General features: G+C 34.1%; 1 protein-coding gene and 1 long non-coding RNA gene across 11 annotated transcripts in view; one reads left to right on the top strand and one right to left on the bottom strand.

Moving 5' to 3' along the window:
* Positions 1–4,023, top strand: part of LOC126612399 (uncharacterized) — a 172,387-nt gene extending 168,364 nt beyond the window's left edge. The window contains exon 3 of the long non-coding RNA XR_007619044.1: positions 3,738–4,023. This is a non-coding gene — a long non-coding RNA (uncharacterized LOC126612399). The remainder of the gene's footprint in view (positions 1–3,737) is intronic.
* The window catches only part of LOC126612383 (NEDD8-conjugating enzyme Ubc12-like), a 68,834-nt gene extending 43,562 nt beyond the window's left edge, over positions 1–25,272 (bottom strand). For 2 of the 10 annotated variants that reach the window (XR_007619026.1, XR_007619028.1), the window contains exons 1-7: positions 25,141–25,272; positions 24,924–25,037; positions 24,528–24,636; positions 24,341–24,419; positions 24,120–24,236; positions 23,784–23,998; positions 22,842–22,900 (exon numbers count right to left, since the gene is read on the bottom strand). Coding sequence is in view for 2 of the 10 variants with exons in the window: in XM_050280788.1 (XP_050136745.1) it covers positions 23,843–23,998; positions 24,120–24,236; positions 24,341–24,419; positions 24,528–24,636; positions 24,924–25,032 (570 nt within the window). In the remaining 8 variants the exon portion in view is untranslated. Of the gene's footprint in view, positions 1–21,176; positions 21,468–21,577; positions 21,653–21,738; positions 21,807–21,852; positions 21,972–22,841; positions 22,901–23,627; positions 23,999–24,119; positions 24,237–24,340; positions 24,420–24,527; positions 24,637–24,923; positions 25,038–25,140 lie in introns of those variants that run through there. The other 8 variants (XR_007619022.1, XR_007619024.1, XR_007619023.1 and 5 more) reach the window with 8 other exon arrangements.
* Between the last annotated feature and the right edge of the window lie 2,561 nt (positions 25,273–27,833).

Here is a 27,833-nt window from a genome sequence, read left to right as displayed (position 1 = left end):
TTTGAACTCGAATGTTCAAGATTTCTTTGCATAAGCAAATATCATAAGATCGACCGTGCAAGTCGAAACAACATATTTTACAAGTATGATTAATATAAAAATCAATGAACAAACTATATCTAAAACTAAAATATAGAGTTGACAACACATTTTATAATTTAATAGAAAACTATCAGAAATCAAAACATGTTGGTATCGACATAAGTTAGGTGCACACTTTGAAAAAAAGATTATATCGAAAATTCCTAGTTATCAGAATCTCTCAATCCTTTCAAATTTTCATTTCAACTTTTGAAAAAACATCAAATTCGAAATTTTTGTGTAGAGATTCAAAAAAATTTATTGTCAAAAATTAAAATCTCATTCCGACTTGGACCCCTAGTTGAATCTTATTATTTAAATCATTAAGATATCAAATGAGCTTTGAAACTTTAAGAAGTGGAGATAATTAGTAAGTGATAATCGTTTGACACAAACAATAATATTATATGTAAAACCTTTATTTGGATTCTGGCAATAACAAAATTCTTTGTTTCCACATTTTTTTTTTGGAAATGCCAGTTGAACCTATGAACTTATGAAAGATGTGACAAGCTATGACTGATTGACCGCAGGCTGAGGGAGGGATGACTGATTGACCGCAGGTTGAGGGAGGGCCACAACTTTCATTTACCTATGGTAAGGACTCTGTCACGCATTTTTCTCTGGTGAGGGTGGGAGTGGTTGGGTCATGGTGTTTAAGTGGGCTTGGGAGGGAAGGGAAGAGGCTGGCTTTTCTGCTGCTTCTGGTTTTTGATGAATTTACCAAATTAGCCTTGTTTTTGGACTGGTGTGTAAGACCAAGCAACGACCAAGTCAATTTAAAATTAGATATATACAATAATTTTGGTGACCCAGAAAATTACTGAAATATTGTGATGGTGTGTCGACAACGCAGACCCAGCACTTCTCCCCTCAGTACACACCAAGCACGGCAACGCAGACCCTGTCTCATTCCAGACTGATTTTATCGTAGCACGATATTATCTTCTTTAGGCTCAGCTTGCACGATTTTGTTTATGGAAAAACACAAAAACTTCTTAGTGGATCATCCATCTTTGGATTGTTCTCACTCGAACTCATTTAACTTCGGAGTTCCGATGAACTTCGAAGCTAGTGAGGTTTCAAAAGGTCTCGTAGTAAATGGAGGTGAACATGTATATATAAGGCATATCACTTTCTCTCTGTTGATCGATATGAGATGTTGCAGACCCAGCATGGAACAGATATACCCACTGAAATTTTTGGCCTTTTGCTGGGTTTTGGGTTGGAAGAGAAGTAAACAGAGCCTATGGGAGGAACCAATTAATATGCAACTCGAAAACGAGTTTATCGAAATAATAAATATCATACTATTCTCATATAACAAGTTTGGGATGCAACTGTAACACAGAATACAGTCTATGACCCGTCAAGTCAGAGACAAAAATGGCGTCGCTCGGATTAAGCTATGGTTGGATGCTCATTTACTCTGGTCTAGCTCACCCCGCCAGTTTCATAAAACAAGGTTGATGTTTTTCTTTTTTGTTAATAAAGTTACACGAGTGTAACAACGGGAACTAGTTTTTGAATTTGTCGTATCATTTTGTATTCAAAGCTATGGAACTAAAATTGTGAACCCATATTGTTCCAAGAATACATGAAGCATATATGCTAATTAATAAACACGATTTTTACAAATAATTATCTATAAGCAACAATTAAGCTTAGACGGGCTTGGCCCCAATGGCCCGAAGACATAACAGTTCGCCTAAATTCAAGCATTCAATTCAACCAACGATGGACTTGTAGCTTATTTAAGGGTACCCCTTATTTAATTAAGTATTCAACATCTTGAGTTTGATTCTCACCCTTAAATATCGCCCGTCTCGATCTCTATCTCTCCCTCTCATCCATGGCTGCTGAATAATTGCTGGAGGATATTGAGACGTAAAGTAAAGAGGGGAAGTGAAACATGCAGGAAACTTCCATCTAAAAGAAAAAAATTATATTTTCAATTTTAACTTTGATCTTTATATTACGACCATGGGATTTTTATCAAACGGATAAGAACAGAAGCTCAGGTAAGTGTCCGAGGAAGATAATTAGGACTACACAATTCTTTCCCTATATGGTATTCGTTGACCACAATCAATCTTCAATGTTTCACACGGTAATGTCCTCTGTTCAATTTTTGACGCTTGTGCATACACAATAATGGCTATGGAGGCTAAAATAACTCGGTAAGTCTTTTTGGACTCCAAAAAAATAGACTACCTTGACGAAGCAACCAGATGCTTCTTAATTTGAAAAATAAAATAAAAATAGTGGAACTTTTTAATTTTCCTATTTATGTCCCATCCTCTAATATATGAATATATATTTACGCAAAATATCATTATACCCTTGCATTCCTTTTGCAATCAACTTTATACATTTTATGGATACTCTTACTGTTTTTGTCCATGTAGTCATGCAAGTATGTAGACTAGCTAGATTTTTAAACTCGGTCACAAATATACATTTTACGCAAAATGTTACTATTTTTATTCATGTAGCTAGTGTGCATCACAAGTTTGACTTTCACAATTGTACATGTGCACGCTTTTTTGTGTCGTACAAGAATCATAAGACTGGTCATACAAGTTGAAACAACATATTTAGATATGGTCTAAATTCAATTAACTTGTGGAAAGAAAATTTTGAACTCGAACATTCCAGACTCATTTACATAAACAAATATCGTAAGACCGACCATACAAGTCGAAACAACATATTTTCGCAGGCAATATTAACACCAACATATCTACTATTCTTGCAAACCAAACACCAGCTTCTCCCTCACATTTGCCCGGCACCTTGCTCTCTCACAATACAAACCAAAACAGCGAAGCAGCCACCTATTGCTAGACCAAAATTGTTGGAGCAGGCTTGGTGTTGTTATTGAAAACAATTCCCAAAAAAAAAAAAGCCGTATGAGGCGGCATTGAATCGGAACCCGAGATCGTCGTGTTTGTCATCTCCGGGCCATGACCTGTTTTGTACCCCTTTGGACAAACAAAAAATGAAAATAGAAAATCAAAAAACAAGTGGCCAACCTCCTCCTCACACCTCAGTTGGAAATTGGGATTTCAATTCAACTTTTTTTAAGTATATATGGTATTATTGTCTCGTCAAAAACATTGTTAAATTCAATCTCTGATTACGATTTTGACTGTTTTCCTATTACAATTTTATACATCATAACACACATGATAACTTGTAGAGATTTTTGAAAATCTATCAGGAACAATGTTTGGTATAACAAAATGTAATAAAAGAAAACTAATGAAACAAGTTTGAAAATTTTGAGTTTTAATATAAAAATAAAACAAAGGGCACAATGAATAGTAACATGATTGACTTTTTAGTGTAAAAATGTGATTTTTCGTTAAAGTGAACAATACTGTAAGCTTTTCGTTAAAGTTCCCATGTAATAACTTAATTAGTTGAAAAGTTAAAAAAAAAATCTACAAATTGCATTAGAACATTTGGTGTAATGTGTGTTTGTGTATTATGCTAGACCTATTGTATCAGAGACATCAATCAATTCAAGAGCCTTCAATCTCTCTCTATATCATCTTCTTTTGAACTAATCTTTCATTTTTTGCAATGTAGCTAACAGTTCCACAAGATAGATCGTGAGTACTGAATTTCATCTTCTAGTTTTAGCCTTTTAGGTTTGGTCTGTGACCGAGAGCTTGGTCTTGGAGACTTGTTAGGAGAACTCAACGAATTCTTCTCACATCTAGGTAAGACATTGGTTGGCATTTTGGCATTTTGGAGGAAGTGTTCGGTGTGCCCATTTCAAAGGAAGTGTTCAGTGTCAGGAAAATGACATGGTATACCAAGTGTTATAAGACAAATATTTGAATATTTTTTTAAGTATTCAACACTTGGTGTACCTGACATATTATCGGCACATTAAAAAATTTCTCAACAATTTGATGTTGTCTTGGTTTTTGCTCGGAGATTAGTTATTACTATAATGGTAAATCTTATTTATCTGTATTTTCGTTTTTTAAGGCTTATCGAAAATTGCGACACAAGGAGACTTATAATCCATAGCGTTACTGAGCCTAGCATGGAGATTTCCAAGTGCAAGTTATGCTCAATAGGGTGGAACGATGTTCATGATCTAATGTGACAATTCTTAGGCTTCGCATAAAACATTATCCCAGTAGCCGTTTTTTCATGCAGTGTTTGATATGTCTTTGTTAGGAAAATGGACTATATGAAACGGGATTATCATTATATTGACGTCTTGCTACAATAATAAAAAGTTATTGAACCAAGACTCCACACGACATTAAATCTATTTTATATAATTTGATCCCAATGTAGTTATGTTCCGTTCATGAATGATTAAATGTAGTAATTATATTAAATATGCATGTTCACATGATTTATATATGTATTAAGTGCATATAAGTATGACTGTATGAGAAGTAAACAACTTTTATAAAAATAAAAAATAAAAAAGCAAATCTTTCCAACTAAAAAAGGGAAACAAAACAAAATTTAATTAAACTAACCTATCAAAGATTAGGTACGAACCATACAGGTGCAGTATGCAACTGGGATCAAGAACGACTCTTGGGGCAACTAAAATGCCTAATTCTCTTATTTGTGAAGGAAAATACTCCAAAATCACATCCGGTTGAGTCATAAATCAGGTAATCAAAGGTAAAATAAATATTGTTTCTCTCAACCTTCTGGCCATAGGATACTATATAACGGCGGAATGGTGATTAAAATGGAACTGGATCCTCTGAGGCAAACCCTAGGGATCATGCTGAGAGACAAACATGGGTCATTCAATTTCAATTCAACGGTTACAATTATTATAACTTTAAAAGGAACTCCCTGTTTGTAGTGTTTGTCGCTCAGCAAGATCCCGAGGGTTTGCCTCGGAGAGAATCCAGGTCCGACTAAAATTACCTTTTTATCTTTTTGTAGTATCTTTCACTACGGCTTTATTTGTTTTTTTTTTTCATTATTATTTTTTTTTTTAATTTTATTTTAATTTTTCTTATGAAAAATCATAAACAACTCCATAAATGCAGAATCCTTTGCTAGGTGAACGAAATCACAGCTATTGTAATGCTCTACTATTGATCCATCATAATCAATTAATTTGTATCGATTGGACGTCTCCACCCATCAGCCACAGACCTGAGGTCATAGTCTGAGGAGATAAGCTGCCTACATCGTACCAAAATCGTAGGAGATAAGCTGATCTTGTCCAGTCTTAGCTAGGGGGTACCTAGACTTGGCAGTTTTTGACACGACATGATGACACGACACGAAAACGACACGAAAATAACGGGTTTCGGGTCAACACGATAACTTATCGGGTCACTATCGGGTGACCCGTTAAGAACCCGTTAATAACGAGTTCTTAACAGGTATACACGCGGGTAACACGTGGGTAACCCGTTTCGACCCGTTAAGAAAAAAATTATTTTAATAATTTTAAAGTTTAATTACTAAAAGATTTATTATAAAATACAATAGTCATATTAATATATACAATATATTCTATATTAAATATATAGTTTTGTATTATTGTTCTATATAAATTTAAAAAAAATTAAAAAAAAAAGTTTTAGTCATTATTTATTTTTATTATGAGAGTTCCTTATTATCATTACTAGGATAAATTTTACATAACATATTCTTGTCCAAAATTAAAATATACTGGTATAGTATTTGTATATTCAAGAACTAAAAAGACATACATACAAGTATGAAAAATGTGAAAGAATATATAAACACTCGTGATTTATCATTATTCCTCCACAAATAGATAATTGTTACACTTATATTATCGTTTAGATTTTTAAAATCCTTCAAACCCTCATGAATAATGTTTTTTATTTGAGGGCAAAATTAATAAAATTAATAATAATTATTGTAGAAGTGTAAAAAATGTAAAATATATATATACAATCACTCATATATAAAAAAATGTAAATGCTTTAATTTAAAGATCAAATTTATTCATTACATTCTTATATGGTCGAGGAGTGTATCTGTAAAAAAATCATCAAAATCAAAGATAAAATAACCGCTAAATTGTGATTTTTCGTTTATAACCGCCGAAAACTTTTGTTCCATTACGTAATCTCTGAATGTTTGTTTTTTACGATTTTTTACGTATGCGATCTCGGAATGTGTACAAATAAGTTTGACGGTTTGATCGTTGAAAAAAGCTTCGTAGAATGTATATTGCGTCAAAACGGTAGATTAAACAAACACTTAGAGTTAATATTATAATTCTATTAAGTATAAAATAAGTTTTTGTGGTATCCACTAGTGCAAATACTTTAAATTAAAGATCAAATTTATTCATTACGTTGTTATAGGGTCGAGGAGTGTATCTGTAAAAAATCATCAAAATCGGAGCTCAAATTACTGTTAAATTGTGATTTTTCGTTTATAACCGTCGAAAACTTTTGTACCGTTACGTAATTTCTGAATGTTTGTTTTTTATGATTTTTTACGTATGCGATCTCGGAATGTGTACAAATAAGTTTGACGGTTGGATCGTAGAAAAAAGTTTTGTAGAATGCATATTGCGTCAAAACAGTACATTAAACAAACACTTAGAGTTAATATTATACTTTCTATTAAGTATAAAATAAGTTTTTGTGGTATCCACTAGTGTAAATACTTTAAATTAAAGATCAAATTTATTCATTACATTCTTATAGGGTCGAAGAGTGTATCTGTAAAAAATCATCAAAATCAGAGATAAAATAACCGTTAAATTGTGATTTTTCGTTTATAACCGTCGAAAACTTTTATTCCATTACGTAATCTCTGAATGTTTGTTTTTTACGATTTTTTACGAATGTGATCTTGGAACGTGTACAAATAATTTTGACGGTTGGATCGTTGAAAAATGCTTCGTAGAATGCATATTGCATCAAAACGGTAGATTAAACAAACACTTAGAGTTAATATTATACTTCTATTAAGTATAAAATAAGTTTTTGTGGTATCCACTAGTGTAAATACTTTAAATGAAAGATCAAATTTATTCATTACATTCTTATAGGGTCGAGGAGTGTTTTTGTAAAAAATCATCAAAATCGGAGCTCAAATTATTGTTAAATTGTGATTTTTCATTTATAACCGTCGAAAACTTTTGTTCCGTTGCGTAATCTCTGAATGTTTGTTTTTTACAATTTTTTACGTATGAGATCTCGAAATGTGTACAAATAAGTTTGACGGTTGGATCGTTGAAAAAAGTTTCGTAGAATGCATATTGCGTCAAAACGGTAGATTAAACAAACACTTAGAGTTAATATTATACTTCTATTAAGTATAAAATAAGTTTTTGTGGTATCCACTATTGTAAATACTTTAAATTAAAGATCAAATTTATTCATTACAGTCTTATAAGGTCGAGGAGTGTATTTGTAAAAAATCATCAAGATCGGAGCTAAAATAACCGTTAAATTGTGATTTTTCGTTTATAACCGTCGAAAACTTTTGTTCCGTTACGTAATCTCTTAATGTTTGTTTTTTAAAGATTTTTTATGTATGCAATCTTGGAATGTGTACAAATAAGTTTGACGGTTGGATCGTTGAAAAAAAATTTTGGACCGCCAGCAATAGATAATTTTGTAGTAGTGAAATCTTAAATTTATTTAACCGTCAATTGTTATTTACACTTTATTCTTCTGACTGAATTTCATTTTTAAAATTTTATTTTTTGAAAACATGATCATCTGGTGGATATAAGGAGATGATATCACGTTTCGATATTTACGATTAACTGAAATATGAGTCAATGTCATATAATTTGTAGAAACTTTATAAACATCAAGCAATATTTTCACTAACCGTAGAACTCTAAATATAATATCAACGATCCTAACCGTTCATCTACCTGCACCCTCTAATAGATCATATTTTCAAAAAAGAAAATCTAAAAAAATGAAATTTGATGAGAACAATGAAGCATAAATGTAAACAACAATCAAAGGTTAAATTTTGATCTATGATTTATATGATTATAGTGGCGAATTTCGAAGTTAAGCTCTTCATGAAAGTTATAAAGCTTGTCATTACGAGTGTTTATATATTTTTTTCTATATTTTTTTACACTTCTACATTAATTAAAAAACTATTAAAGACTTTAGGTAAGCGAAAATATAATTAAAACAAAATTGCGTTTTTTTGTTTTGGATGTGATAATATGGAATGTATATACTTATTTAGTATTATGTTTTTCATTTGATTATTTATTGGTTTAAAATATATTTTCCTTAACGGGTAACGGGTCGGGTCATATTACCTGTTAATATTATCGGGTCGATTTCGGGTCGGGTCATTTTACCCGTTTATTTTAACGGGTGTTACACGACACGACCCGTTAAGATATCGGGTATGACACGAAAACGACACGAACACGGAAAACACGACACGACTGCCAAGTCTAGGGGTACCTACCCCTCCACCCAATCAATAAATTCGGATCTTGAAATTTGATCAAACGGTTAAAAACTGGAGATTCCTTTAAAAGTTATAATAACTTTAACCGTTAAATCAAATTTCAAGGATCCAAATTTATTGATTTAGTGAAGTCGGTGAAAGAAATCCGGAGATGGTCAATTTCCCAAGTTTTACACCCATTGACAGGGTCACTAGGTACCACCTCCTCTTCACTCCTCAATTGGAAATCTGGAATTCAATTCAACCTTGTTCAAGTAGATATGGTATTATTGTCTCCTTAAAAACATTCTTAAATTCCATCTCCTATTATGATTTTGACTGTTCTCTTATTACGATTTTATCCGTTATAACACACGTGCTAACTTGGAGATATTATTGAAAATATAACGAGAACAATGTTTGTACATTACTCTAGCTAGCCACACCATGTTTCATAAAAAAATAACATAGAACTTAGATCAATCACTTGAGTTACAAACATGCATGTTGCATCTAATCCTAACCTTTTATTTTCTCAAGTATCGTTGTGTGAAAGCTTTGAGACAACCCACGTTGAGGCCCATCAAATTTTTACAAGATCCAGCCCAAGTCAAGAGACCTAGTGGGCAGTCATAGCTGACTAAACCTCTGGTTACCCACTGAGTTGAGAGTGCTGATGTGTCCACTTTTAGACGTGGGACTTCGGATTCTTTCGTTTCATTTTTTTTTTCTATGTCCTCTGGATTCATTTACGGAACCGCCATGTCACAAAAACGTAACCATGCCACATAAAATTTTCATTGTATCAAAAACACGGTCTGGCATACTAAATATCATATTATAAACAAACAAAAAATCATTTTGAAGTGCTCAATTACTTATATAATAACACTTGGTTATCAATTTATGTTTGCGGTACAATAAAGTATTCTCTATTCAACTATTCACACACCCTAAATATCCAAAAACCCATTTCCTGCCTCCCGGCTAAGTTGCAGGTAGTTCTATCCTGAATATCCAAAAAACCAGTATTATTTTCCCTAACTTAAGTAGGATGGTGCATGTAGTGTTACCGCACAAGACCTCCAATTTTCTAAAACCCTCAAGTTTTTAGTCTAACAGAGACAATGAATCTAAATCCAATGATGTATGTACAGTCTGTGAATGGTGTAACCATTTTTATTCATGTAGCTTGGGAGCATCAAAATTGACTTTAATACACAATTATACATGTACACTTTTTTATTTATGTCGCACAAGAATTATAAGACCGACCATGCAAGTTGGTGAATACTCCACTTTCATCTAACTTATGAGAAAAAAGATTTGAACTCGAACGCAAGTGACATATCCCAAACCTACGACATGCTTGGGGATTCAAACCTGCGCATATAGATTTTCAAAGATTTAATTCACAAAACTGTAAATTCGGAAAGTGCAAAAGAACAATATAAGGAGCAAAAGTAAATTAATTGGTGCTATGTTCAATTAATATAGCGGATGCAATCTGCGATTATATTAATTAAAGCCCAAATAATGAGGAGTAAATATTAAAGGACATTTTTGTAACTATTCGAGATTTATTTGTTTAATATATAGTTCTATTATATTTAATTAAAGTGCTTTGTTAATTTTTATTTTTTCATAAATCAATGAAACATTATAATTAAATTCTATTTCTCAAATAAAAACGGGTACATCTTAAAAATCTAATAAGATAACCTGATAATTATATGTACCCAGACCAATTTGTGATGCTAGGTTTCAAGATGCCATGTCCGTCATCATGGAAAAGTTTTCTTCTTCTTGTCACTTTCCTTCATTTGTGCCTTCAAAAAGCTTGTGTGTTTGGTGATGCTTTGTCGTCAACCTTCATGAACATAGCTTTTCGATCTTTTTTATCAATCTCAAGTTCCTTGCATACTCAACTTGACTTCTATAAAATGAACCACTCTCCCTGTCAGTCTCACCTCTTAGCGTCGTCTTTTGGGAACAACATTAGAAACAAGCTTAATAATTCAGTATTTTAGGCAAAATTTTCACAACTTTCCAACATTTGTGATGGTTGAACCTTGTGATGAATTTGGGCAAAATTAGGTACGAACTGTTTGCTTGCATCAACTAAAACAAATAAAGTGGGAAAAAATTAATTATTTCAAAAAAAATTAATTATTTCAAAAAAAATAAAAGTAGGTGCTAATAAAAAAATTAGAAAATTTTTTACCTCATCCCCAATATTTGTGTCACCTTGATAAATTTTCACCGCTTTTGTCTGAGCATCTCTATATTTGCCTAATGCAAAACTCAAAATTTTTATCATATTAGTAACTAGTAAGTGCACTTTTCCTACGACTAGTTCCATACCGACTGCTATAATTTTCATGAAATTTCTTCCACACAAGAAAACATCTTTCAGCGATTAACCATGCAGTTTCGGTTTCGACTCTACCGTCAACGGGATATGCCATTTTCGTAAGCACAAACAAAATAGGAATGTAATCAATAAAATAAGAATGTAATAAAAGATTGTACATAATTTCGCGTGCTTGCTTTCATTTCTTGATCGAGCTATCATTAGTTGATGAAATTTTAGACTAATAAGATGACCTATTCCAACAAGTACTTAGAGATTATTTGCTGACAGAGACTTAGATAATCAGTCCGTCTCAAAGCAATGCTGTTTATCTAAATTGAAAGTGCTCATTGGTCGGCTAATTCTATGACTTCAGTGTTGTTTATCGAAATTGAAGATATTGCCGGTTGCCAACACCCTCACAGATTTCAACTGGTGTTTAGTTACAAATTTTGATTACATCAAGTAAAATCCCTGATCTACTTAGGACAAACCCTAAAAATCCTTGCAAGGTGGTTATTAAATCCTAGTCATGTGTCATAAACAAATTGTGAGTTCAAGTCCCATCATGCTTCTATCCTATGCATCGGATTCTTCAAAACCATTTTCCTACATTTATGGGAAGTATAGGTTACTTGTTTAATTTAAATAACAGTCAATCAGCCACTCAGTATTATGATTTGGTGATATTCATCATAAGTAAGATGTTTTAGGTTCGAATTGCGTGGATGGTGAATTTGATGCCAAATTAGGTTGATCATTGTGTGGTTTAGCCAAACTCCCCTCCATTTAGTATAAAAATAGAGTGCTACTAAACTCACCCCATTTCTCACCCACCTTGTAATCAAAATGTTATTGACATATATTCATTTTAGAAAAATACTTTTAAACCCTTGTTTATAATTGGGCAGCTGACATGTAAATACTGCGCCACCATCAACTACTATAACCACTTCAATGGAGAAACTTTTGAACACCCACAGATTTGAACCAAAAAAAAATTGTTGGGTTCTAGGGTTTAGGTTGGATGACATTCATTGAAATCCCAAATGAGGATAGGGGTTGGGGGCTATCTAGAGTAATTATTATGGGTTGGCCATGTAGTTGGAGAAGGATTTGGTTATGGCGTGAAAAGGGGGACAGGTTTCGGTGGCAGAGGGGTAGGTATCAGGAGAGAGTTTGGTGGTCGGTAGGGGACAAAGATATTGATTATTGAGACGTGGTGGTGGATGGGTTGCGAGATGGGGATGAGTGGGCAGGCGGGTTGGGGCTTCGGCTGCACCGTGAATGTGGTGCTACGATTAAGGATGGGATAGATTAAAAAAAATGTATAAATTTTTTAATATATATTAAAGGTTACTTTAGAAATAATAAAGGGTGAGAAAATAACATTTCAATTTTTTAATTTTTTAAGGTGAGTGAAATTAGAATGTTGCTGGAAAAATAGGACAATGAAGTTGGTCTATCAACACTCTAAAAATAAATCGATGTGCTAAAAAATAATAATAATAGCAGTCAACCATTCTGGATTTCATATTTGGGAGAGAAAAACTGAATATGGCACATGAGGAGGGAAAAATAATGAAAAAGAAATAAATAAAAAAATAGCATACAGATTTTGAAAGAAATAAAAAGAACGAGTAAGAACGAGCTATAAATTAAAAATGTAAATTGTTATTAGCACTCCACAAATTATATTTTTCATTCCAAATTTTTTATGATTAAATATATATATATATATAAGGAAAATACAGGTCTAATTTTTAGTGACTTTTGACTTTTGAAATAGGTCCAATTTTTAGTTACTTTGGTCCCATATCAAAATACCCCAAAATTATAAGGAAAATATGATCAAGTAATTAACATATTTTGGAGATCATTTGTCGATTTAAGTAAAAAATCACCCCAAAGATTGTCAAGTTCTTAGGAATAAGATGCATCAGGGAAGCAATAGAGATATTTTTATAGGCTCTGGGTCTTTATTTACAAAATATTATAGATCCCGAATGCATAATTTGTGTTTTTACCCTAGTATGTTGTTCCTACTACCTGATTTCCTATGTCTTATTTTTGAGACATAGTGGAGCCCTAAGTTTTCTGGATTTTGCCCTAGGGATATATGCTGTAATTCTAGTGCGTTTTATAAAATTGATGGACGGTGGAAAAAATCTTTAAGGTTATGAATATGCATTATTCGTTCTTTCAATTACAACTTGCATTTCTCTATTTTTATTTAAAAGTCATTAGGAGAATGTAATTGAAGGGATTGTGAATCCTCAAAACTTTGTTTTTCTTTTCATTTTTAGGTGTATCATAATGTTTTTATTTTTAATATGTACCATTTTAATTCGCAACCCTAATAATGAGAAAATATATGATACACCTAAAAATGAAAAAAGGTCTATGGATTCTCAATCCCTTCAATTACAGTCTCCTGATCACTTTTAAATAAAAGTAGAGACATGCAAGTTGTAATTGAAAGCCCGAATAATGCATATTCATAATCTTTCAGATTTTTTCCACTGTCCGTTAATTTTATAAAATGCATTAGAATTACAGCATTTATCCCTAGGGCAAAATCCAGAAAACTTAGGGCTCTACTATGTCTAAATAATAAGACAAAGGAAATCAGGTAATAGGAACAACATACTAGGGTAAAAAAACGCACATTATGCATTCGAGATCTATAATAATATGTAAATAAATACCTAGAGCCCATAAAAATATCTCTGTTGCTTCCTTGATGCATCCTATTCCTAAGAACATGACTATTTTTTGGGATGATTTTTGACCTAAATCAATGAATGATTGCCACCATAATTATATTAGAGATGGAGCTGTGTATGAAGGTATTCTATGGGGGACGTGATGGTTGCGGTAGCTGTAATTAGTAAAATAGACAATGCTATAAAGAAGCATTGAAAAACACTTAAACCCTAAACCATACTGTTGTTGTGGTGAATTTGATTTTCGGTTCAGCAACAACTCCCGCTTTTTGCCACCCTTGCCGACATCTTGTTGATCTCGTCTACGACGACCGCGTGCTTGTTGATGACGGCCACGATCGCCCCGCCCCTGTTGATCGCGGCTTACTTGTTGACCTTGCTGACCATTCCCCTCCCCATCCTCCAGTGGTTCTACGGTAAGAATAACAGGCGTACAAGACAAACAAGAGGAAAATAGCTCCGTAAATAGAATGGATAATGATAACTAACTTATGAATTGTTCGTGTCAAATGATTATCACTTACTAATTATCTCTATTTTTTTTTATGTTCCAACCATGAATAGCTAATGGTGGATACAACATTCGGTTTGTGATAAAGATGAAATTTTTTATTTCAGGTAAGCTAGAGTTCAACTCTTATGATATCTTTATGATTTAAATAATAAGATTCAACTAGGAGTTAAGTCGGAATGGATTTCTAATTTTCGACAATAAATTTTTTGAATCTGTACACAAATATTTTGAATCTGAATGTTTTTTCAAAAGTTAAAATGAAAGTCAGAATGGCATTTTGCAATTCTGATAACTAGGAATTTCTGATATAAATTTTTTCAAAGTATGCACCCAACTTATTCGGATACCAAAATGGTTTGATTTCTGATAGTTGTCTACTCAATTATAAAAATGAAAAGTTAATTCTCGTTTGTCAAAAGCCTAGCTCTAGCCTAGATTTTTTAACTCAGTCACGTATATACATTTTACGCAAAATGTTACTGTTTTTGTTCATGTGCTCGTGCGCATTACAAGTTCGATTTTCGCAATTGTACATGTGCACGTTTTATTATGTCGTACAAGAATTGTAAGACCAATCATGCAAGTTGAAATAACATATTTGGATATGCTCTAAATTCACTTAACTTATGGAAAGAGAAATTTGAACTCCAACATTCCAGATTCCTTTGCATAAACAAATATCATAAGACCAGCCATGAAAGTCGAAACAACATATTTTCGTAGGCAATATTAACACACTAGAAAACGTATGATAAATATTGAGCGAAGTAGGTTTGATTACTAAATGTGAGTTTATACATAAATTTTAGTTTTGTTGTTAATTCCAACTTTTACTTGATGATAATTATGAAATAATTACAACCAAAAAAATAACAAAAAAAAAATCCACATTTAAAGTTGGTTTTAAGTCGTATGAAGTTATTTGAGCTCAAATAAAATTTCTCTTCTTAAAATCTAGGGAGTTTTGTTAAAACACTGAAAATCGTAAGAGGGGTATATATTAAACAACATTAAATTAATTTAATGATTAAAATTTTAATCATTCTTACCTCTCTAACCGAACACCAACATATCTACTATTCTTGCAAACCAAGCTCCAGCTTCTCCCTCACATTTGGCCGGCACCTTGCTCTCCCACAATACAAACCAAAACAACGAAGCATCCACCTATTGCTAGACCAAAATTGTTGGAGCATGCTTGGTGTTGTTATTGAAAGCAATTCCTGAAAAAATAGAGAAAAAGAAAAGAAAAAAAAAAAGGCGTATGAGGCGGCATTGAACCGGGAGCCGAGAACGTCGTCTTTGTCCTCTCCGGGCCATGACCTGTTTTGTACCCCTTTGGATAAACAAAAAATGAAAATAGAAAAACAAAAAAACGTGTAGCCAACCTCCTCCTCCCACCTCCTCTTCACACCTCAATTGGAAATTTGGATTTCAATTCAACTTTGTTTAAGTATATATGGTATAATTGTCTCCTTAAATACATTGTTAAATTCAATCTCCAATTACGATTTTGACAGTTCTCCTATTACAATTTTATCCATCATAACACACATGATAATTTGGAGAGATTTTTGAAAATCTATCAGGAACAATGTTTGGTACAACAAAATGTAATAACTCAATTAGTTGGAAACTTAAAAAAAAAAAAAGAATCTACGAATTGCATTATAACATTTGGTGTAATGTGTGTTTGCATATTATGCTAGACCTATTGTATCATAAAGATCAATCAATTCAAGAGCTTTCATTTTTCCTTTTCAATCTCTCTCTTGTTTCTCTCTATATCATCTTCTTTTGAACTAATCTTTTATCTTTTGCAACGTAGTTAACAGTTCCATTAGATAGATTGTGTGTACTGAATTCCATCTTCTAGTTTTAGGTTTGGTATATGATCGGGGGTTTGGTCTTGGAGACTTGTTAGGAGAACTCAACGAGTTCTTCTCACGTCTAGGTAAGTCATTAGCTGGCATTTTGGAGGAAGTGTTCAATGTGCCCATTTCAGAGGAAGTGTTCAGTGTGTCACGAAAACGGCACAGGATACAAAGTGTTATAATATAAATTGTTAAATTTTTTTTACGTATTCAACACTTAGTGTACTTGAGATATTCTCATGACACTGAAAATTTTCTAGACAATTTGATGTTGTCTTGGTTTTTGTCTTTGAGCTCGGAGATTAGTTATTACTATAATGGTAAATCCTATTTATCTGTATTTTCGTACTTTTAGGCATATCGAAAACTGCGACAGAATGAGACCTATAATCCAAATGGTTACTGAGCCTAGCATGACAAAAATACCCTTACTTTTTGTCAAATCATTTGGTCATTGTTCATTAAATTGAGGGTATTTTTGTCATTTTGCTCCTTATTTAACACAATTTTTCATGGAATGACCAAAATGATTGCTTGTGGACAAACTCAAAGACCACTTCTATTGATTTCAAATCTTAGGTATCAAAGTGATGAGTTATGCAAATCTCAGTGATCATTTTAGCTAAAAAGCCTACTTTTGTTGGGATCTCATTAATTTAAGTCCATTTTTGTATGTTTGGCTGCTAGAAAAGAGTACAAAGACTACATCTCTCATGTACCTCATTTTATATATGAAATCAGGAATGGTTTTGCTAGAACAGAGTGCAAGGCTCTTTGACGTTTTTGCATTGTACTGAACGCTACTGTATTCTATATTTTAATCCGGTCACATATATACAGTTTGTCTAGAATTTTATTATTTTGTTTCATGTAGCTCGGGACCATCACAATTCGACTTTCACGATTGTACATATACACTTTTTATTTATACCGCACAAGGATTATAAGATCAACCATGCAAATTAATATAATATCTAGATGCTCTAAATTTATCTAGCTTATAAAAGAGATTGTATTAAATACATATATTCACATTAGTTATATATGTATTAAGTGCAAATAAGTCTGAGAAGTAAACGATTTTCATAAGAATAAGAATAAAAAAGCAAATATTTCCAACTAAAAAAGGAAACAAAACAAAATTTAATTAAACTAGCCTATCAAAGATTGGGTACGAACCATAAAGATGTGGTATACAACTGCGACCAAGAACGACTTTTGGGGCAACTAAAATGCCTAATACTCTTATTTGTGAAGGAAAATATTCCATAGTTACATCCGGTTGAGTCATAACACGAGTAATCAAAGTCAAAATAAATATTGTTTTTTTTTCTACCTTTTGACCATAGAGTACAATATACGGCGGAATGGTGGTTGCTCACAAATAATACCCGACCACCAAGTTCAACAACCTCCATCCATTGTGGACCAGCATCAATATCACATTCCAGTTTGAACACTCGAAATCCTTTAGTCTTAGGTGGCTCAGTGTAACTAAGGGCGGATTTGGTATTGTTGTGCTTTGACAAAAAGCTGCTGTGAGAATAAGCGGCTGTGAAATAAATCAACCGAGTGTTTGGTAAATTTTTTTGTAAAAGTGCTTTTGGAAAAAAAAGCAGTCTGATAGTGGGTATTTTCGTTAAAGGAGCACTGTAACTCTGTGTGCTTTGAAAAAAAACTAGTTTTCCAAAGCTGTAAATAGCTGCTTTAGCTTTTTTCTTTGATTTCAGCTTATTCTCACAGCAGCTTCCAAAATAAGCCTTTTTTTTAGTTTACCAAACACCTAAAACCCTTACAGCTTTTTTTCATGAGTGTTTTTTTTTAAGCACCTCACTCCCAAACCACTCCTAAAGGTCTTTCCAAGCATGACCTTATGCCAAGGATCGGCTATTAAACATGTTTCTTGTTTAGGCTTGTAGTTTGGATTGAGGAGCCTCCAAATGTTATTCTGGACCTTCTCATTCAACAAACAATATAATTTTAGGAAAACTAATGAAAATGACTTGAAAACTTTGAGTTTTAACGATGATGACAAAATAAAGGGTAAAATAAATAGTATCAAGTTTGACTTTTTAGTATAAAAATGTGAATTCTCGTTAAAATAAACAGTACTATGATCTTTTCGTTATAACTCTTTATAATTTTTCAAGTTAATGATGTCGACTTTTCCTTCCAAAAAATAAAAAAGCAACTCCATAGATGCAAAATCTTTTGGCAGGTGAACGAAATCACGGCCATTGTAATGCTCCACTCTTGATCCATCATAGTCAACGAATTTGTATCAATTGGACGTGTCCACCCATCAGCCACAGACCAAAGCAACGAGGTCATAGTCTGAGGAGATAAGCTGCCTACATCGTACCAAAATCGTAGGACAAAAGCTGATATTGTCCAGTCTTAGTCTTAGCTAGGGGGTGTCTACCCCTACCCCCAAACAACAAAAACAAACAAATTTTAGAGAAAACCTCTCGGTACTGTATATTTTAACGAAAAATTACATTTTTACACTAAAATATCAATTATGATATTACTTATTTTACCTTCTATTTTGTCTGTATGATTAAAACTCAAAGTTTTCAAACATTTCATTAGTTTTCTTAAAAAACAAAGCTCCAAAAAAAGGGTTTAGGACATCTATAGCCTGCAGCATGGCATATCAGAGGGATAAGGATTGTCTGCCCTCCACTTCTGATGCCCTCCCCGTGCTCTTCTGTTTTGTGTGGTCATGGTTAAGCCACGTCAACATTTTATATTGTTTTTTTTATATATATAATAAGACAAAAATGAATAGTAATATAAAATGTTGAAGTGGCTTAACCGTGATTACACAAACAGGAGGGCACGGGGAGGGCACTGGAAATGGAGGGCAGACAATCCTTGTCCATATCAGAGCCAGACACGCCGTCTGCGCCTGAGCCTATAAAACAAAGACAAGTCCGGCTTCTAAGCAGTCGGTGATCTGCCATCAACAATTGCTGTACAGGCGTGACATTTGCTGAGTCCAAGTTTTATGGAGTAGGAACTCCCCTCCTAATCTCTCCCCCCTTCCATCACCTCTTATTTAAACGATTGCAATTACGCCATGTTTATATCTTGTTTCGAAAATTTTATATAGAAAATAAGGCAAAAAGAAGAGTGAGAGGAGGGGATGTAATGGGATGGTAATAGGAAGGGAGAAAATCCTACACCCATTGGCAGGGTCACTGGGACCCACCTCCTCCTTACTCCTCAATTGGAAATCTGGAATTCAATTAACCTTATTCAAGTAGATATCGTATTATTGTCTCCTTGAAAACATTGTTAAATTCCATCTGCTATTACGATTTTATCCATCATAACACACGTGCTAACATGGAGAGATTTTTTAAAATATAACGAGAACAATGTTTGTACATTACTCTAGCTACCTTAAGCCACACCAAAGTTCATAAAAAAAATAACATACAACCTAAATCAATCACTTGGGTTCCAAACCCGCATGTTGCATCTAATCCTAACATTTTATTTGCTCAAGTACTGTAATGTGTAAAAGCTTTGACACAACCCACGTTGAGGCCCCATCAACTTTTACAAGATCCAGCCCAAGTCAAGAGGCCTAGTGGACCGAGTCATATAGCTGACTAAACCTCTGGTTACCCACTGAGTTGAAGTGCTGATGTGTCCAATTTTTTTTTTTTGAGAAACTGGATAAATTCATAACCAGGGCCGGAGCTAAAACACAAGGAAGCCTACCAGGAGGCAACAACCAGAGGAGAAAAATAGAAAGCAGTGAAGATGGGAGTACAGACTAAAGACACAACACCAAGTGCCAAGCGTCACCCTTTTCACTACCAAAATACAATTATGGGGGACAAGGGAGACCATCCTTGTTCAAAATATGAACCAACGACGATGGGGGACGGCTAATCCAAGTAGACCCGCACATCTCCGTGTTACTTCTCAACGCCAAGCGGTTCGCCGCCAGATTGACCGATCTCGGACCCAAGACCAGCGGCATGATTGGAATATATCCTTAAGCCTTAAGATTTTAGTCAACGTAGGATAAGCCTCCTAGCGGCCAGAGGACATATCATGAGCCAAAGCAGAAATGTTCTCTTTAGAATCTGATTCAACAATAATTCTATGCAAGCCTAGCAAACTCACAACCATACTAAATGGCAAGTGCCTTGAAGTGTTCATTTACTTATATAATAACACTTGGTTATCAATTTATGTGTGCGGTACAAGAAAGTATGGGATGTGCTATCCACACATCTCATTTTACTTCTCACACACCCATTGATAAATTATGTCAGCTGATATTCTTCAATTCATCCAATCTTACGGTTGAAAATTAAAAAGGTATGCGTGAGAAGTAAAATAGGGTGTGGGAATATCACACCCCTAAAGTATTCTCTGTCAACTATTCACACACCCTAAATATCCAAAAACCATTTCCCGCCCCCCGGCTGAGTTACGGGTGGTTCTATCCTGAATATCCAAAAAACCAGTAATACCTTTGCACTCCTTCTATAATCAACTTAAAGCAAGACCACCCATGAACCTCGAACCTACTTCATTAGGCTTAATCCAAAGGTATTAGTATTATTTTCCCTAACTTAAGTAGAATGGTGCACGTAGTGTTACCGTACAAGACCTCCAATTTTCTAAAACCCTCAAGTTTTTAGTCTAACAGAGACAATCTATGAATCTAAATCCGATCACTTATGTACAATCTATGAATAGTGTAACTATTTTTGTTCATGTATCTTGGGAGCATCAAGATCTCGACTTTAAAACACAACTGTACATGTACACTTTTTATTTATGTCGCACAAGGATTATAAGACAGACCATGTAAGTTGATGAATACTCCAAATTCATATAACTTATGAGAAAAAAGATTTGAACTCGAACGCATATACCAAACCTACGACACCATGCTTGGGGATTCAAACCGGGGCACATATATTTTCAAAGATTTAATTCACATAACTGTAAGTTCAGAAAGTGTAAAAGAACAATATAAAGAGCAAAACTTAATTAATTGGTGCTATGTTCAATTAATATAGCGGATGCAATATGCAATTATATTAATTAAAGCCCAAGTAATGAGAAGTAAATATTAAACGGCATTGTTGTAACTATTCGAGATTTATTTGTTTAATATATAGTTCTATTATTTAATTAAAGTGCTTTGTTAAATTATGTTTTTTTTCATAAATCAATGAAACATTATAATTAAATTTTATTTCTCAAATAAAAAGGGGTACATCTTAAAAATCTAATAAGATAACCTAATAATTATATGTACCCAAACCAATTTGTGATGCTAGGTTCGTCTTCACTGAGGTTCGAGGTGCCTCATCACATAAAAGATTTCTTCTTCTTGTCACTTTCCTTAATTTGTGCCTACAAAAAGCTTGTGTGTTCGGCGATGCTTTGTCGTCAACCTTCATGAACATAGCTTCCCAATCTCTTTTATCAATCTGAAGTTCCTTGCATACTCAACTTGACTTCTATAAAATAAACCACTCTACTTGTCAGTCTCACCTTTTAACGTCGTCTCCTTTGGAACAACGTTAGAAACACACTTAATAATTCAGTATGTTGGGCAAATTTTCACAACCTTCCAACATTTGTGATGGTTGAACCTTGTGATGAATTTGGGCAAAATTAGGTACCAACTGTTTGCTCGCATCAACTAAAACAAATAAAGTGGGAAAAAAAATAATTATCTAAAAAAAATAAAAGTAGGTGCTGACAAAAAAAAAAATAGAAAATTGTTACCTCATCCCCATTATTTGTGTCACCTTGATAATTTTTCACCGCTTTTGTCTGAGCATCTCAACAACTGCCTAATGCAAAACTCAAATCTTTTATCATACTAGTAACTGCACTTTTCCTACGACTAGTTCCATACCGACTGCTATAATTTCATGAAATTTCTTCCGCACAAGAAAACATCTTTTAGCGATTAACCATGCAGTTTCGGTTTCGACCCTACCTTCAACGGGATATGCCTTTTCGTAAGCACAAACAACATAGGAATGTAATCAATTAAATAAGAATGTAATAAAAGATTGTACATAATTTCGCATTCTTGCTTTCCTTTTTTATTTTATTTTTGAGACATAGTAGAGCTCTAAGTTTTCTGGATTTTGTCTAGGGATAAATGTTGTAATTCTAGTGCATTTTATAAAATTGATAGACAGTGGAAAAAACCTTAAAGGTTATGAATATGCATTATTTGGTCTTTCAATTACAACTTGCATCCTGTACTTTTATTTTAAAGTCATCAAGAGACTGTAATTGAAGGGATTGAGAATCCACGAACTTTTTTTTTTTTTTTCATTTTTGGGGTATCATACCTTTTTCATTTTATGTATGATACCCGAAAAATGAAGAAAAAAAAGTCCATGGATTCTCAATCCCTTCAATTACAGTCTCTTGATGACTTTAAAATAAAAGTACAAGATGCAAGTTGTAATTGAAAGACCAAATAATGCATATTCATAACCTTTAAGATTTTTTCCACTGCCTATCAATTTCATAAAATGCACTAGAAATACAGCATTTATTCCTAGGGCAAAATCCAGAAAACTTAGGGCTATGTCTAATAAATAAGACAAAGGAAATCAGGTGGTAGGAACAGCATACTATGTAAAAATGCAAATTATGCATTCGGGATCTATAATCTTCGTTACATAAACCTAGAGGACATAAAAATATCTCTATTGCTTTCCCTGATGCATCATATTCCTAAGAACCTGACTATCTTTAGGGTGATTTTTGTCCTAAATTGACAATTGATCGCCACCATATCATCTCACAAATGGAATTAGAAAAATAAACGGTGCTATAAAGATGCATTGAAAGACATGGAAGCATACTGTGATGAATTTGATTTCGGTTCAGCAACAGCTCCCGCTTCTAAGTCGATGTTAGGTTCCTGCATGAAGAAATGCAGGATTTGAGTTCACAACAGGTACACATCCAAATAAAACCTAGCAACAACAAAACGGATAATTTGTTTGAGGTCACGAAATATTTTGTGTTACGATCAGAGATACCGTGAACAGGTGATACAATCCGTAAATAACAGTGTTCATGGGGATTTGAGTTGCACAAGAGGAAGAAGGAAAACGGCTTTTGGGTAAGATAATGGGCTTTGAATTCCAACATTTAATGCCTATTTCACCAGGCCCAACCCAAAATTACGGGATATGGATCAAACATGCAGAAAAACTGATTGCAATTTGCATTGATGCATCTTTGGGAGAAGAACTCGCATACAACTAACATGCTAAAGTGATGATGTTTTAAACTAATCATGAAATGTTATGTCAGTAAATTAAAGCACATGACGATGCATGAGGGATTGGGACACTGCCACTATGTAGTCCCATTTCTCTGAAGTTTTATGTTTTCATGAGTTTAATCTAATACTCCGAATGAGCAAAATGCTAAATCATACGTATAATAGTTATGATTTTATACATGCACCCGCAAATTATGGGCTGAAAATTTGCCACAAGACAAGACCGTAAATGATTGAGGTTGAACTGGGAGACACGATATGTTGAATTGTTGTTTTATTAATAACTGCATCCCCAAATTATCGAACCATCAACAAAAAAAGGTCACGACAGTTAAATTGAAATAGCAAGTCAAAACCAAGCCTTAACATGATGCCATCTTATTAATGGAAGGAAGATCAAAATTACACTAATACACACTCTCCTGCTACAAGTATGGGCTGAAAATGTGCCACCAGACAATCCCCCACCAAGTACTCACCTGAAATGCAGAAAACACCCAAAAAACATACAAACCTTCAACCTCATACAACCATGGTTGGACCACGAAGAAGCAAAACCCTAGATAAACCAAATCAGTAGAAGTCACCCGTTTTGCACCCAGGAAAATGGGCCCCTCCCACCCATATGTTTCCCTCGATCGATTTTCTCACGTTCAAACCAAACAATTTTGGATTGTCCCTCAAAAGATCAGCTGCTTCTTGATTCAAAGGGTCCTCATGGTTAGGTTCCTGCATGAAGAAATGCAGGATTTGAGTTCACAACAGGAACACATCCAAATAAAACCTAGAAAAAACAAAACGGATAGTTTGTTTGAGGTCACGAAATATTTTGTGTTGCGATCAAAGATACCGTGAATAGGTGATACAATCCGTAAATAACAGTGTTTATATTTAAGACAGGTTTCCAGTCTTCCCGAAGAATGTTAAGGCAAGTGTTTCCTTCTAAGTCGATGTTGGGATGGTAGATCTGCACATATGGTATGCATTATACAACACCAGATATATATTATGGTTTGGATCGTAACCAATATACACGAAAGTTAAGTTCTGATATAACTAAGGTTTCGTTACCTTGGTTTTGCACTTGACCTTCGGAGGATCATGATGGTAGACTGCGGGAACTTTAAACGTGAAGACAAACCCACTACCCCTGCGACAAGAGGTACAAAATGTCGGTGTCAGCAAGATGACATCGAAGTTGCAAAATCCAAACAACGTATAGAGAGCCAAATGAAGCTTCAGATCAAAGGTTACTTACATATAATATCCCCGATAAGGTGTAATGGTAATCTCAAAGTCCATCAAATCATCCTTTCCATTGGGGAATGAAATCTTGCATTCTTCTGGCATGTTCAACTCACTTATATCTACAAGACAACATCATAATACAATTGAAGGACGACAACAACAACAACAAAGCCTTTTCTCACTAAATAGGATCGGCAATATGAATCCTAAAATGTCATTGCGTTGATTTCTGTGTCATAATACAATTGAAGGACTGGTTGAAGGAATTAAAATAAACACAGAAACCTTGCCTTTACGTACGTTGGAGTTAAACGTGTATTTAGGAACTTAATATGCATGTAAGCGTATAACTTTGTACCACATTGCAACAAATCATAACATATATACATCCTAAAATCATATTTACCTCTATGAAGACGCAATTCTCCTGCACTTTGCTTCTTTACGAGACCATTCTCCTTTGCGTTTTCAGCTGTTTCCTTTTGCTTTTCTTTCACTTTAAACAATCTGATCATGGTTTCTGTAATTAAAAGAAAAGCACAAATTTAAAACGGGTAATAAGATGAACCATACATGTCTGTTGTAAGTGTTAACAATTTGTGAACAAAAACATCGAAGAAAACCTGCTCGACGAAATGCCGCAGAAAAGCAAAAGGAAAGGAAATGGAATGGGAAAGCAAAGATAGGAGAGGCACAATGAAGACGGCCAAGGAATGAAACGGATTTATAATCTTCCTTTCTTCTCTATTCTTGTCTTCCTGCTACTGGTTCGTGCGGCCATAGGCTTCTCTTTCCAAAAATACAAATCATATCAACATGCAGTCGACTGTATTTGGAAATAAAAAATAAAAAATGTATTCGAAAACTAAAAATACAAATCATATCAACGACATGTCGTCGGCTGTATTTGAAAAAAAAATTCCAAAGTACAAATCATATCAATGACATGCCGTCAGTTGTATTTGAAAAAATAAAAATAAAAATGTGTTCAAAAATTAAAAATACAAATCATATCAACAACATATCCTTGACTGTATTTGATAAAAAAATAAAAATGTATTCGAAAACTAAAAATACAAATTATATCAACGACATAACATTCTAACTTCCGTTTACGGAGGTATTTTTCTGCTTTTTATCCTATATGCTTGTATTATTTACTTAGGACAACCTGCGGAGGAGGAGAATGACGCTCAAGGACAACCTCCGGAGGGGGAATGACGCTCAACTGAGCAGCATTCCCCCTCCGCAGGTTGTCATCCTCTGCAGGTTGTCCTAAGTAAACAATACAAGTATATAGAATAAAAAGCAGGAAAATACCTCCGTAAACGAAAGGTAGAATGTTAGCCAACTCGGGATGTTCCATTTCAGAAAGGTGGAAGAGAGAAGAGGGAGAAAGAAGAAGGAGAGAGAGCGAGTTTACAGAGAAGAGGGAGAGAGCAAGGAGATAGAGGGAGCGAGTTTACAAAGACGAGGGACAGAGGAATGAGATAGAGGGAGTGAGTAAGAGAGAAGGGAGAGAGGGAGTGAGTGAGTGACTATAGCTGTAAATATAGGATTTCAAACGCAGCAGCTGGTAGGAATAGGTACTAAAAATTCCTTTGGACAAATAAAAAAGGAAAACAGAAAATCAAAAAACATGTAGCCATTGTGACCGCAACTGTATACTGGTGCAAAACCTCCTTAACCTAAAACTTAATCCCACCAACCACTATCCCTCTCAGTCCACTGATATCCAGAATACCATTATGCCCTTTCATTCCTTTTGCAATTAACTTTATACATTTTATCGATACTATTACTGTTTTTGTCCATGTAGTCATGCAAGTATGTAAAGAAGCTAAATTTTTAAACCCGGTCACTTATATACATTTTACGTAAAATGTTACTGTTTTTTTTCATGTATCGTACAAGAATCATAAGATCGGTCATGCAAGTTGAAATAACATATTTGGATATGTTCTAAATTCACTTAACTTGTGGAAAGAGAAACTTTAAGAAGTGGAGATAATTAGTAAGTGATAATCGTTTGACACAAACAATAATATTATATGTAAAACCTTTATTTGGATTCTGGCAATAACAAAATTCTTTGTTTCCACATTTTTTTTTGGAAACGCCAGTTGAACCTATGAACTTATGAAAGATGTGACAAGCTATGACTGATTGACCGCAGGCTGAGGGAGGGATGACTGATTGACCGCAGGCTGAGGGAGGGCCACAACTTTCATTTACCTATGGTAAGGACTCTGTCACGCATTTTTCTCTGGTGAGGGTGGGAGTGGTTGGGTCATGGTGTTTAAGTGGGCTTGGGAGGGAAGGGAAGAGGCTGGCTTTTCTGCTGCTTCTGGTTTTGATGAATTTACCAAATTAGCCTTGTTTTTGGACTGGTGTGTAAGACCAAGCAACGACCAAGTTAATTTAAAATTATATATATACAATAATTTTGGTGACCCAGAAAATTACTGAAATATTGTGATGGTGTGTCGACAACGCAGACCCAGCACTTCTCCCCTCAGTACACACCAAGCACGGCAACGCAGACCCTGTCTCATTCCAGACTGATTTTATCGTAGCACGATATTATCTGCTTTAGGCTCATCTTGCACGATTTTGTTTATGGAAAAACACAAAAACTTCTTAGTGGATCATCCATCTTTGGATTGTTCTCGCTCGAACTCATTTAACTTCGGTGTTCCGATGAACTTCGAAGCCAGTGAGGTTTCAAAAGGTCTCGTAGTAAATGGAGGAGAACATGTATATATAAGGAATATCACTTTCTCTCTGTTGATCGATGTGAGATGTTGCAGACCCAACATAGAACATATATACCCACTGAAATTTTTGGCCTTTTGCTGGGTTTTGGGTTGGAAGAGAAGTAAACAGAGCCTATGGGAGGAACCAATAAATTTGCAACTCGAAAACGAGTTTATCGAAATAATAAATATCATACTATTCTCATATAACAAGTTTGGGATGCAACTGTAACACAGAATACAGTATATGACCCGTCAAGTCAGAGACAAAAATGGCGTCACTCGGATTAAGCTATGGTTGGATGCTCATTTACTCTGGTCTAGCTCACCCCGCCAGTTTCATAAAACAAGGTTGATGTTTTTCTTTTTTGTTAATAAAGTTACACGAGTGTAACAACGGGAACTAGTTTTTGAATTTGTCGTATCATTTTGTATTCAAAGCTATGGAACTAAAATTGTGAACCCATATTGTTCCAAGAATACATGAAGCATATATGCTAATTAATAAACACTATTTTTACAAATAATTATCTATAAGCAACAATTAAGCTTAGACGGGC

The sequence above is a fragment of the Malus sylvestris genome, chromosome 17 (assembly GCF_916048215.2).
Source record: "Malus sylvestris chromosome 17, drMalSylv7.2, whole genome shotgun sequence".
NCBI lineage: Eukaryota > Viridiplantae > Streptophyta > Magnoliopsida > Rosales > Rosaceae > Malus > Malus sylvestris.
The sequence above is the reverse complement of the archived record's forward strand: the minus strand, read 5'-3'. Positions and strand labels throughout refer to the sequence as shown.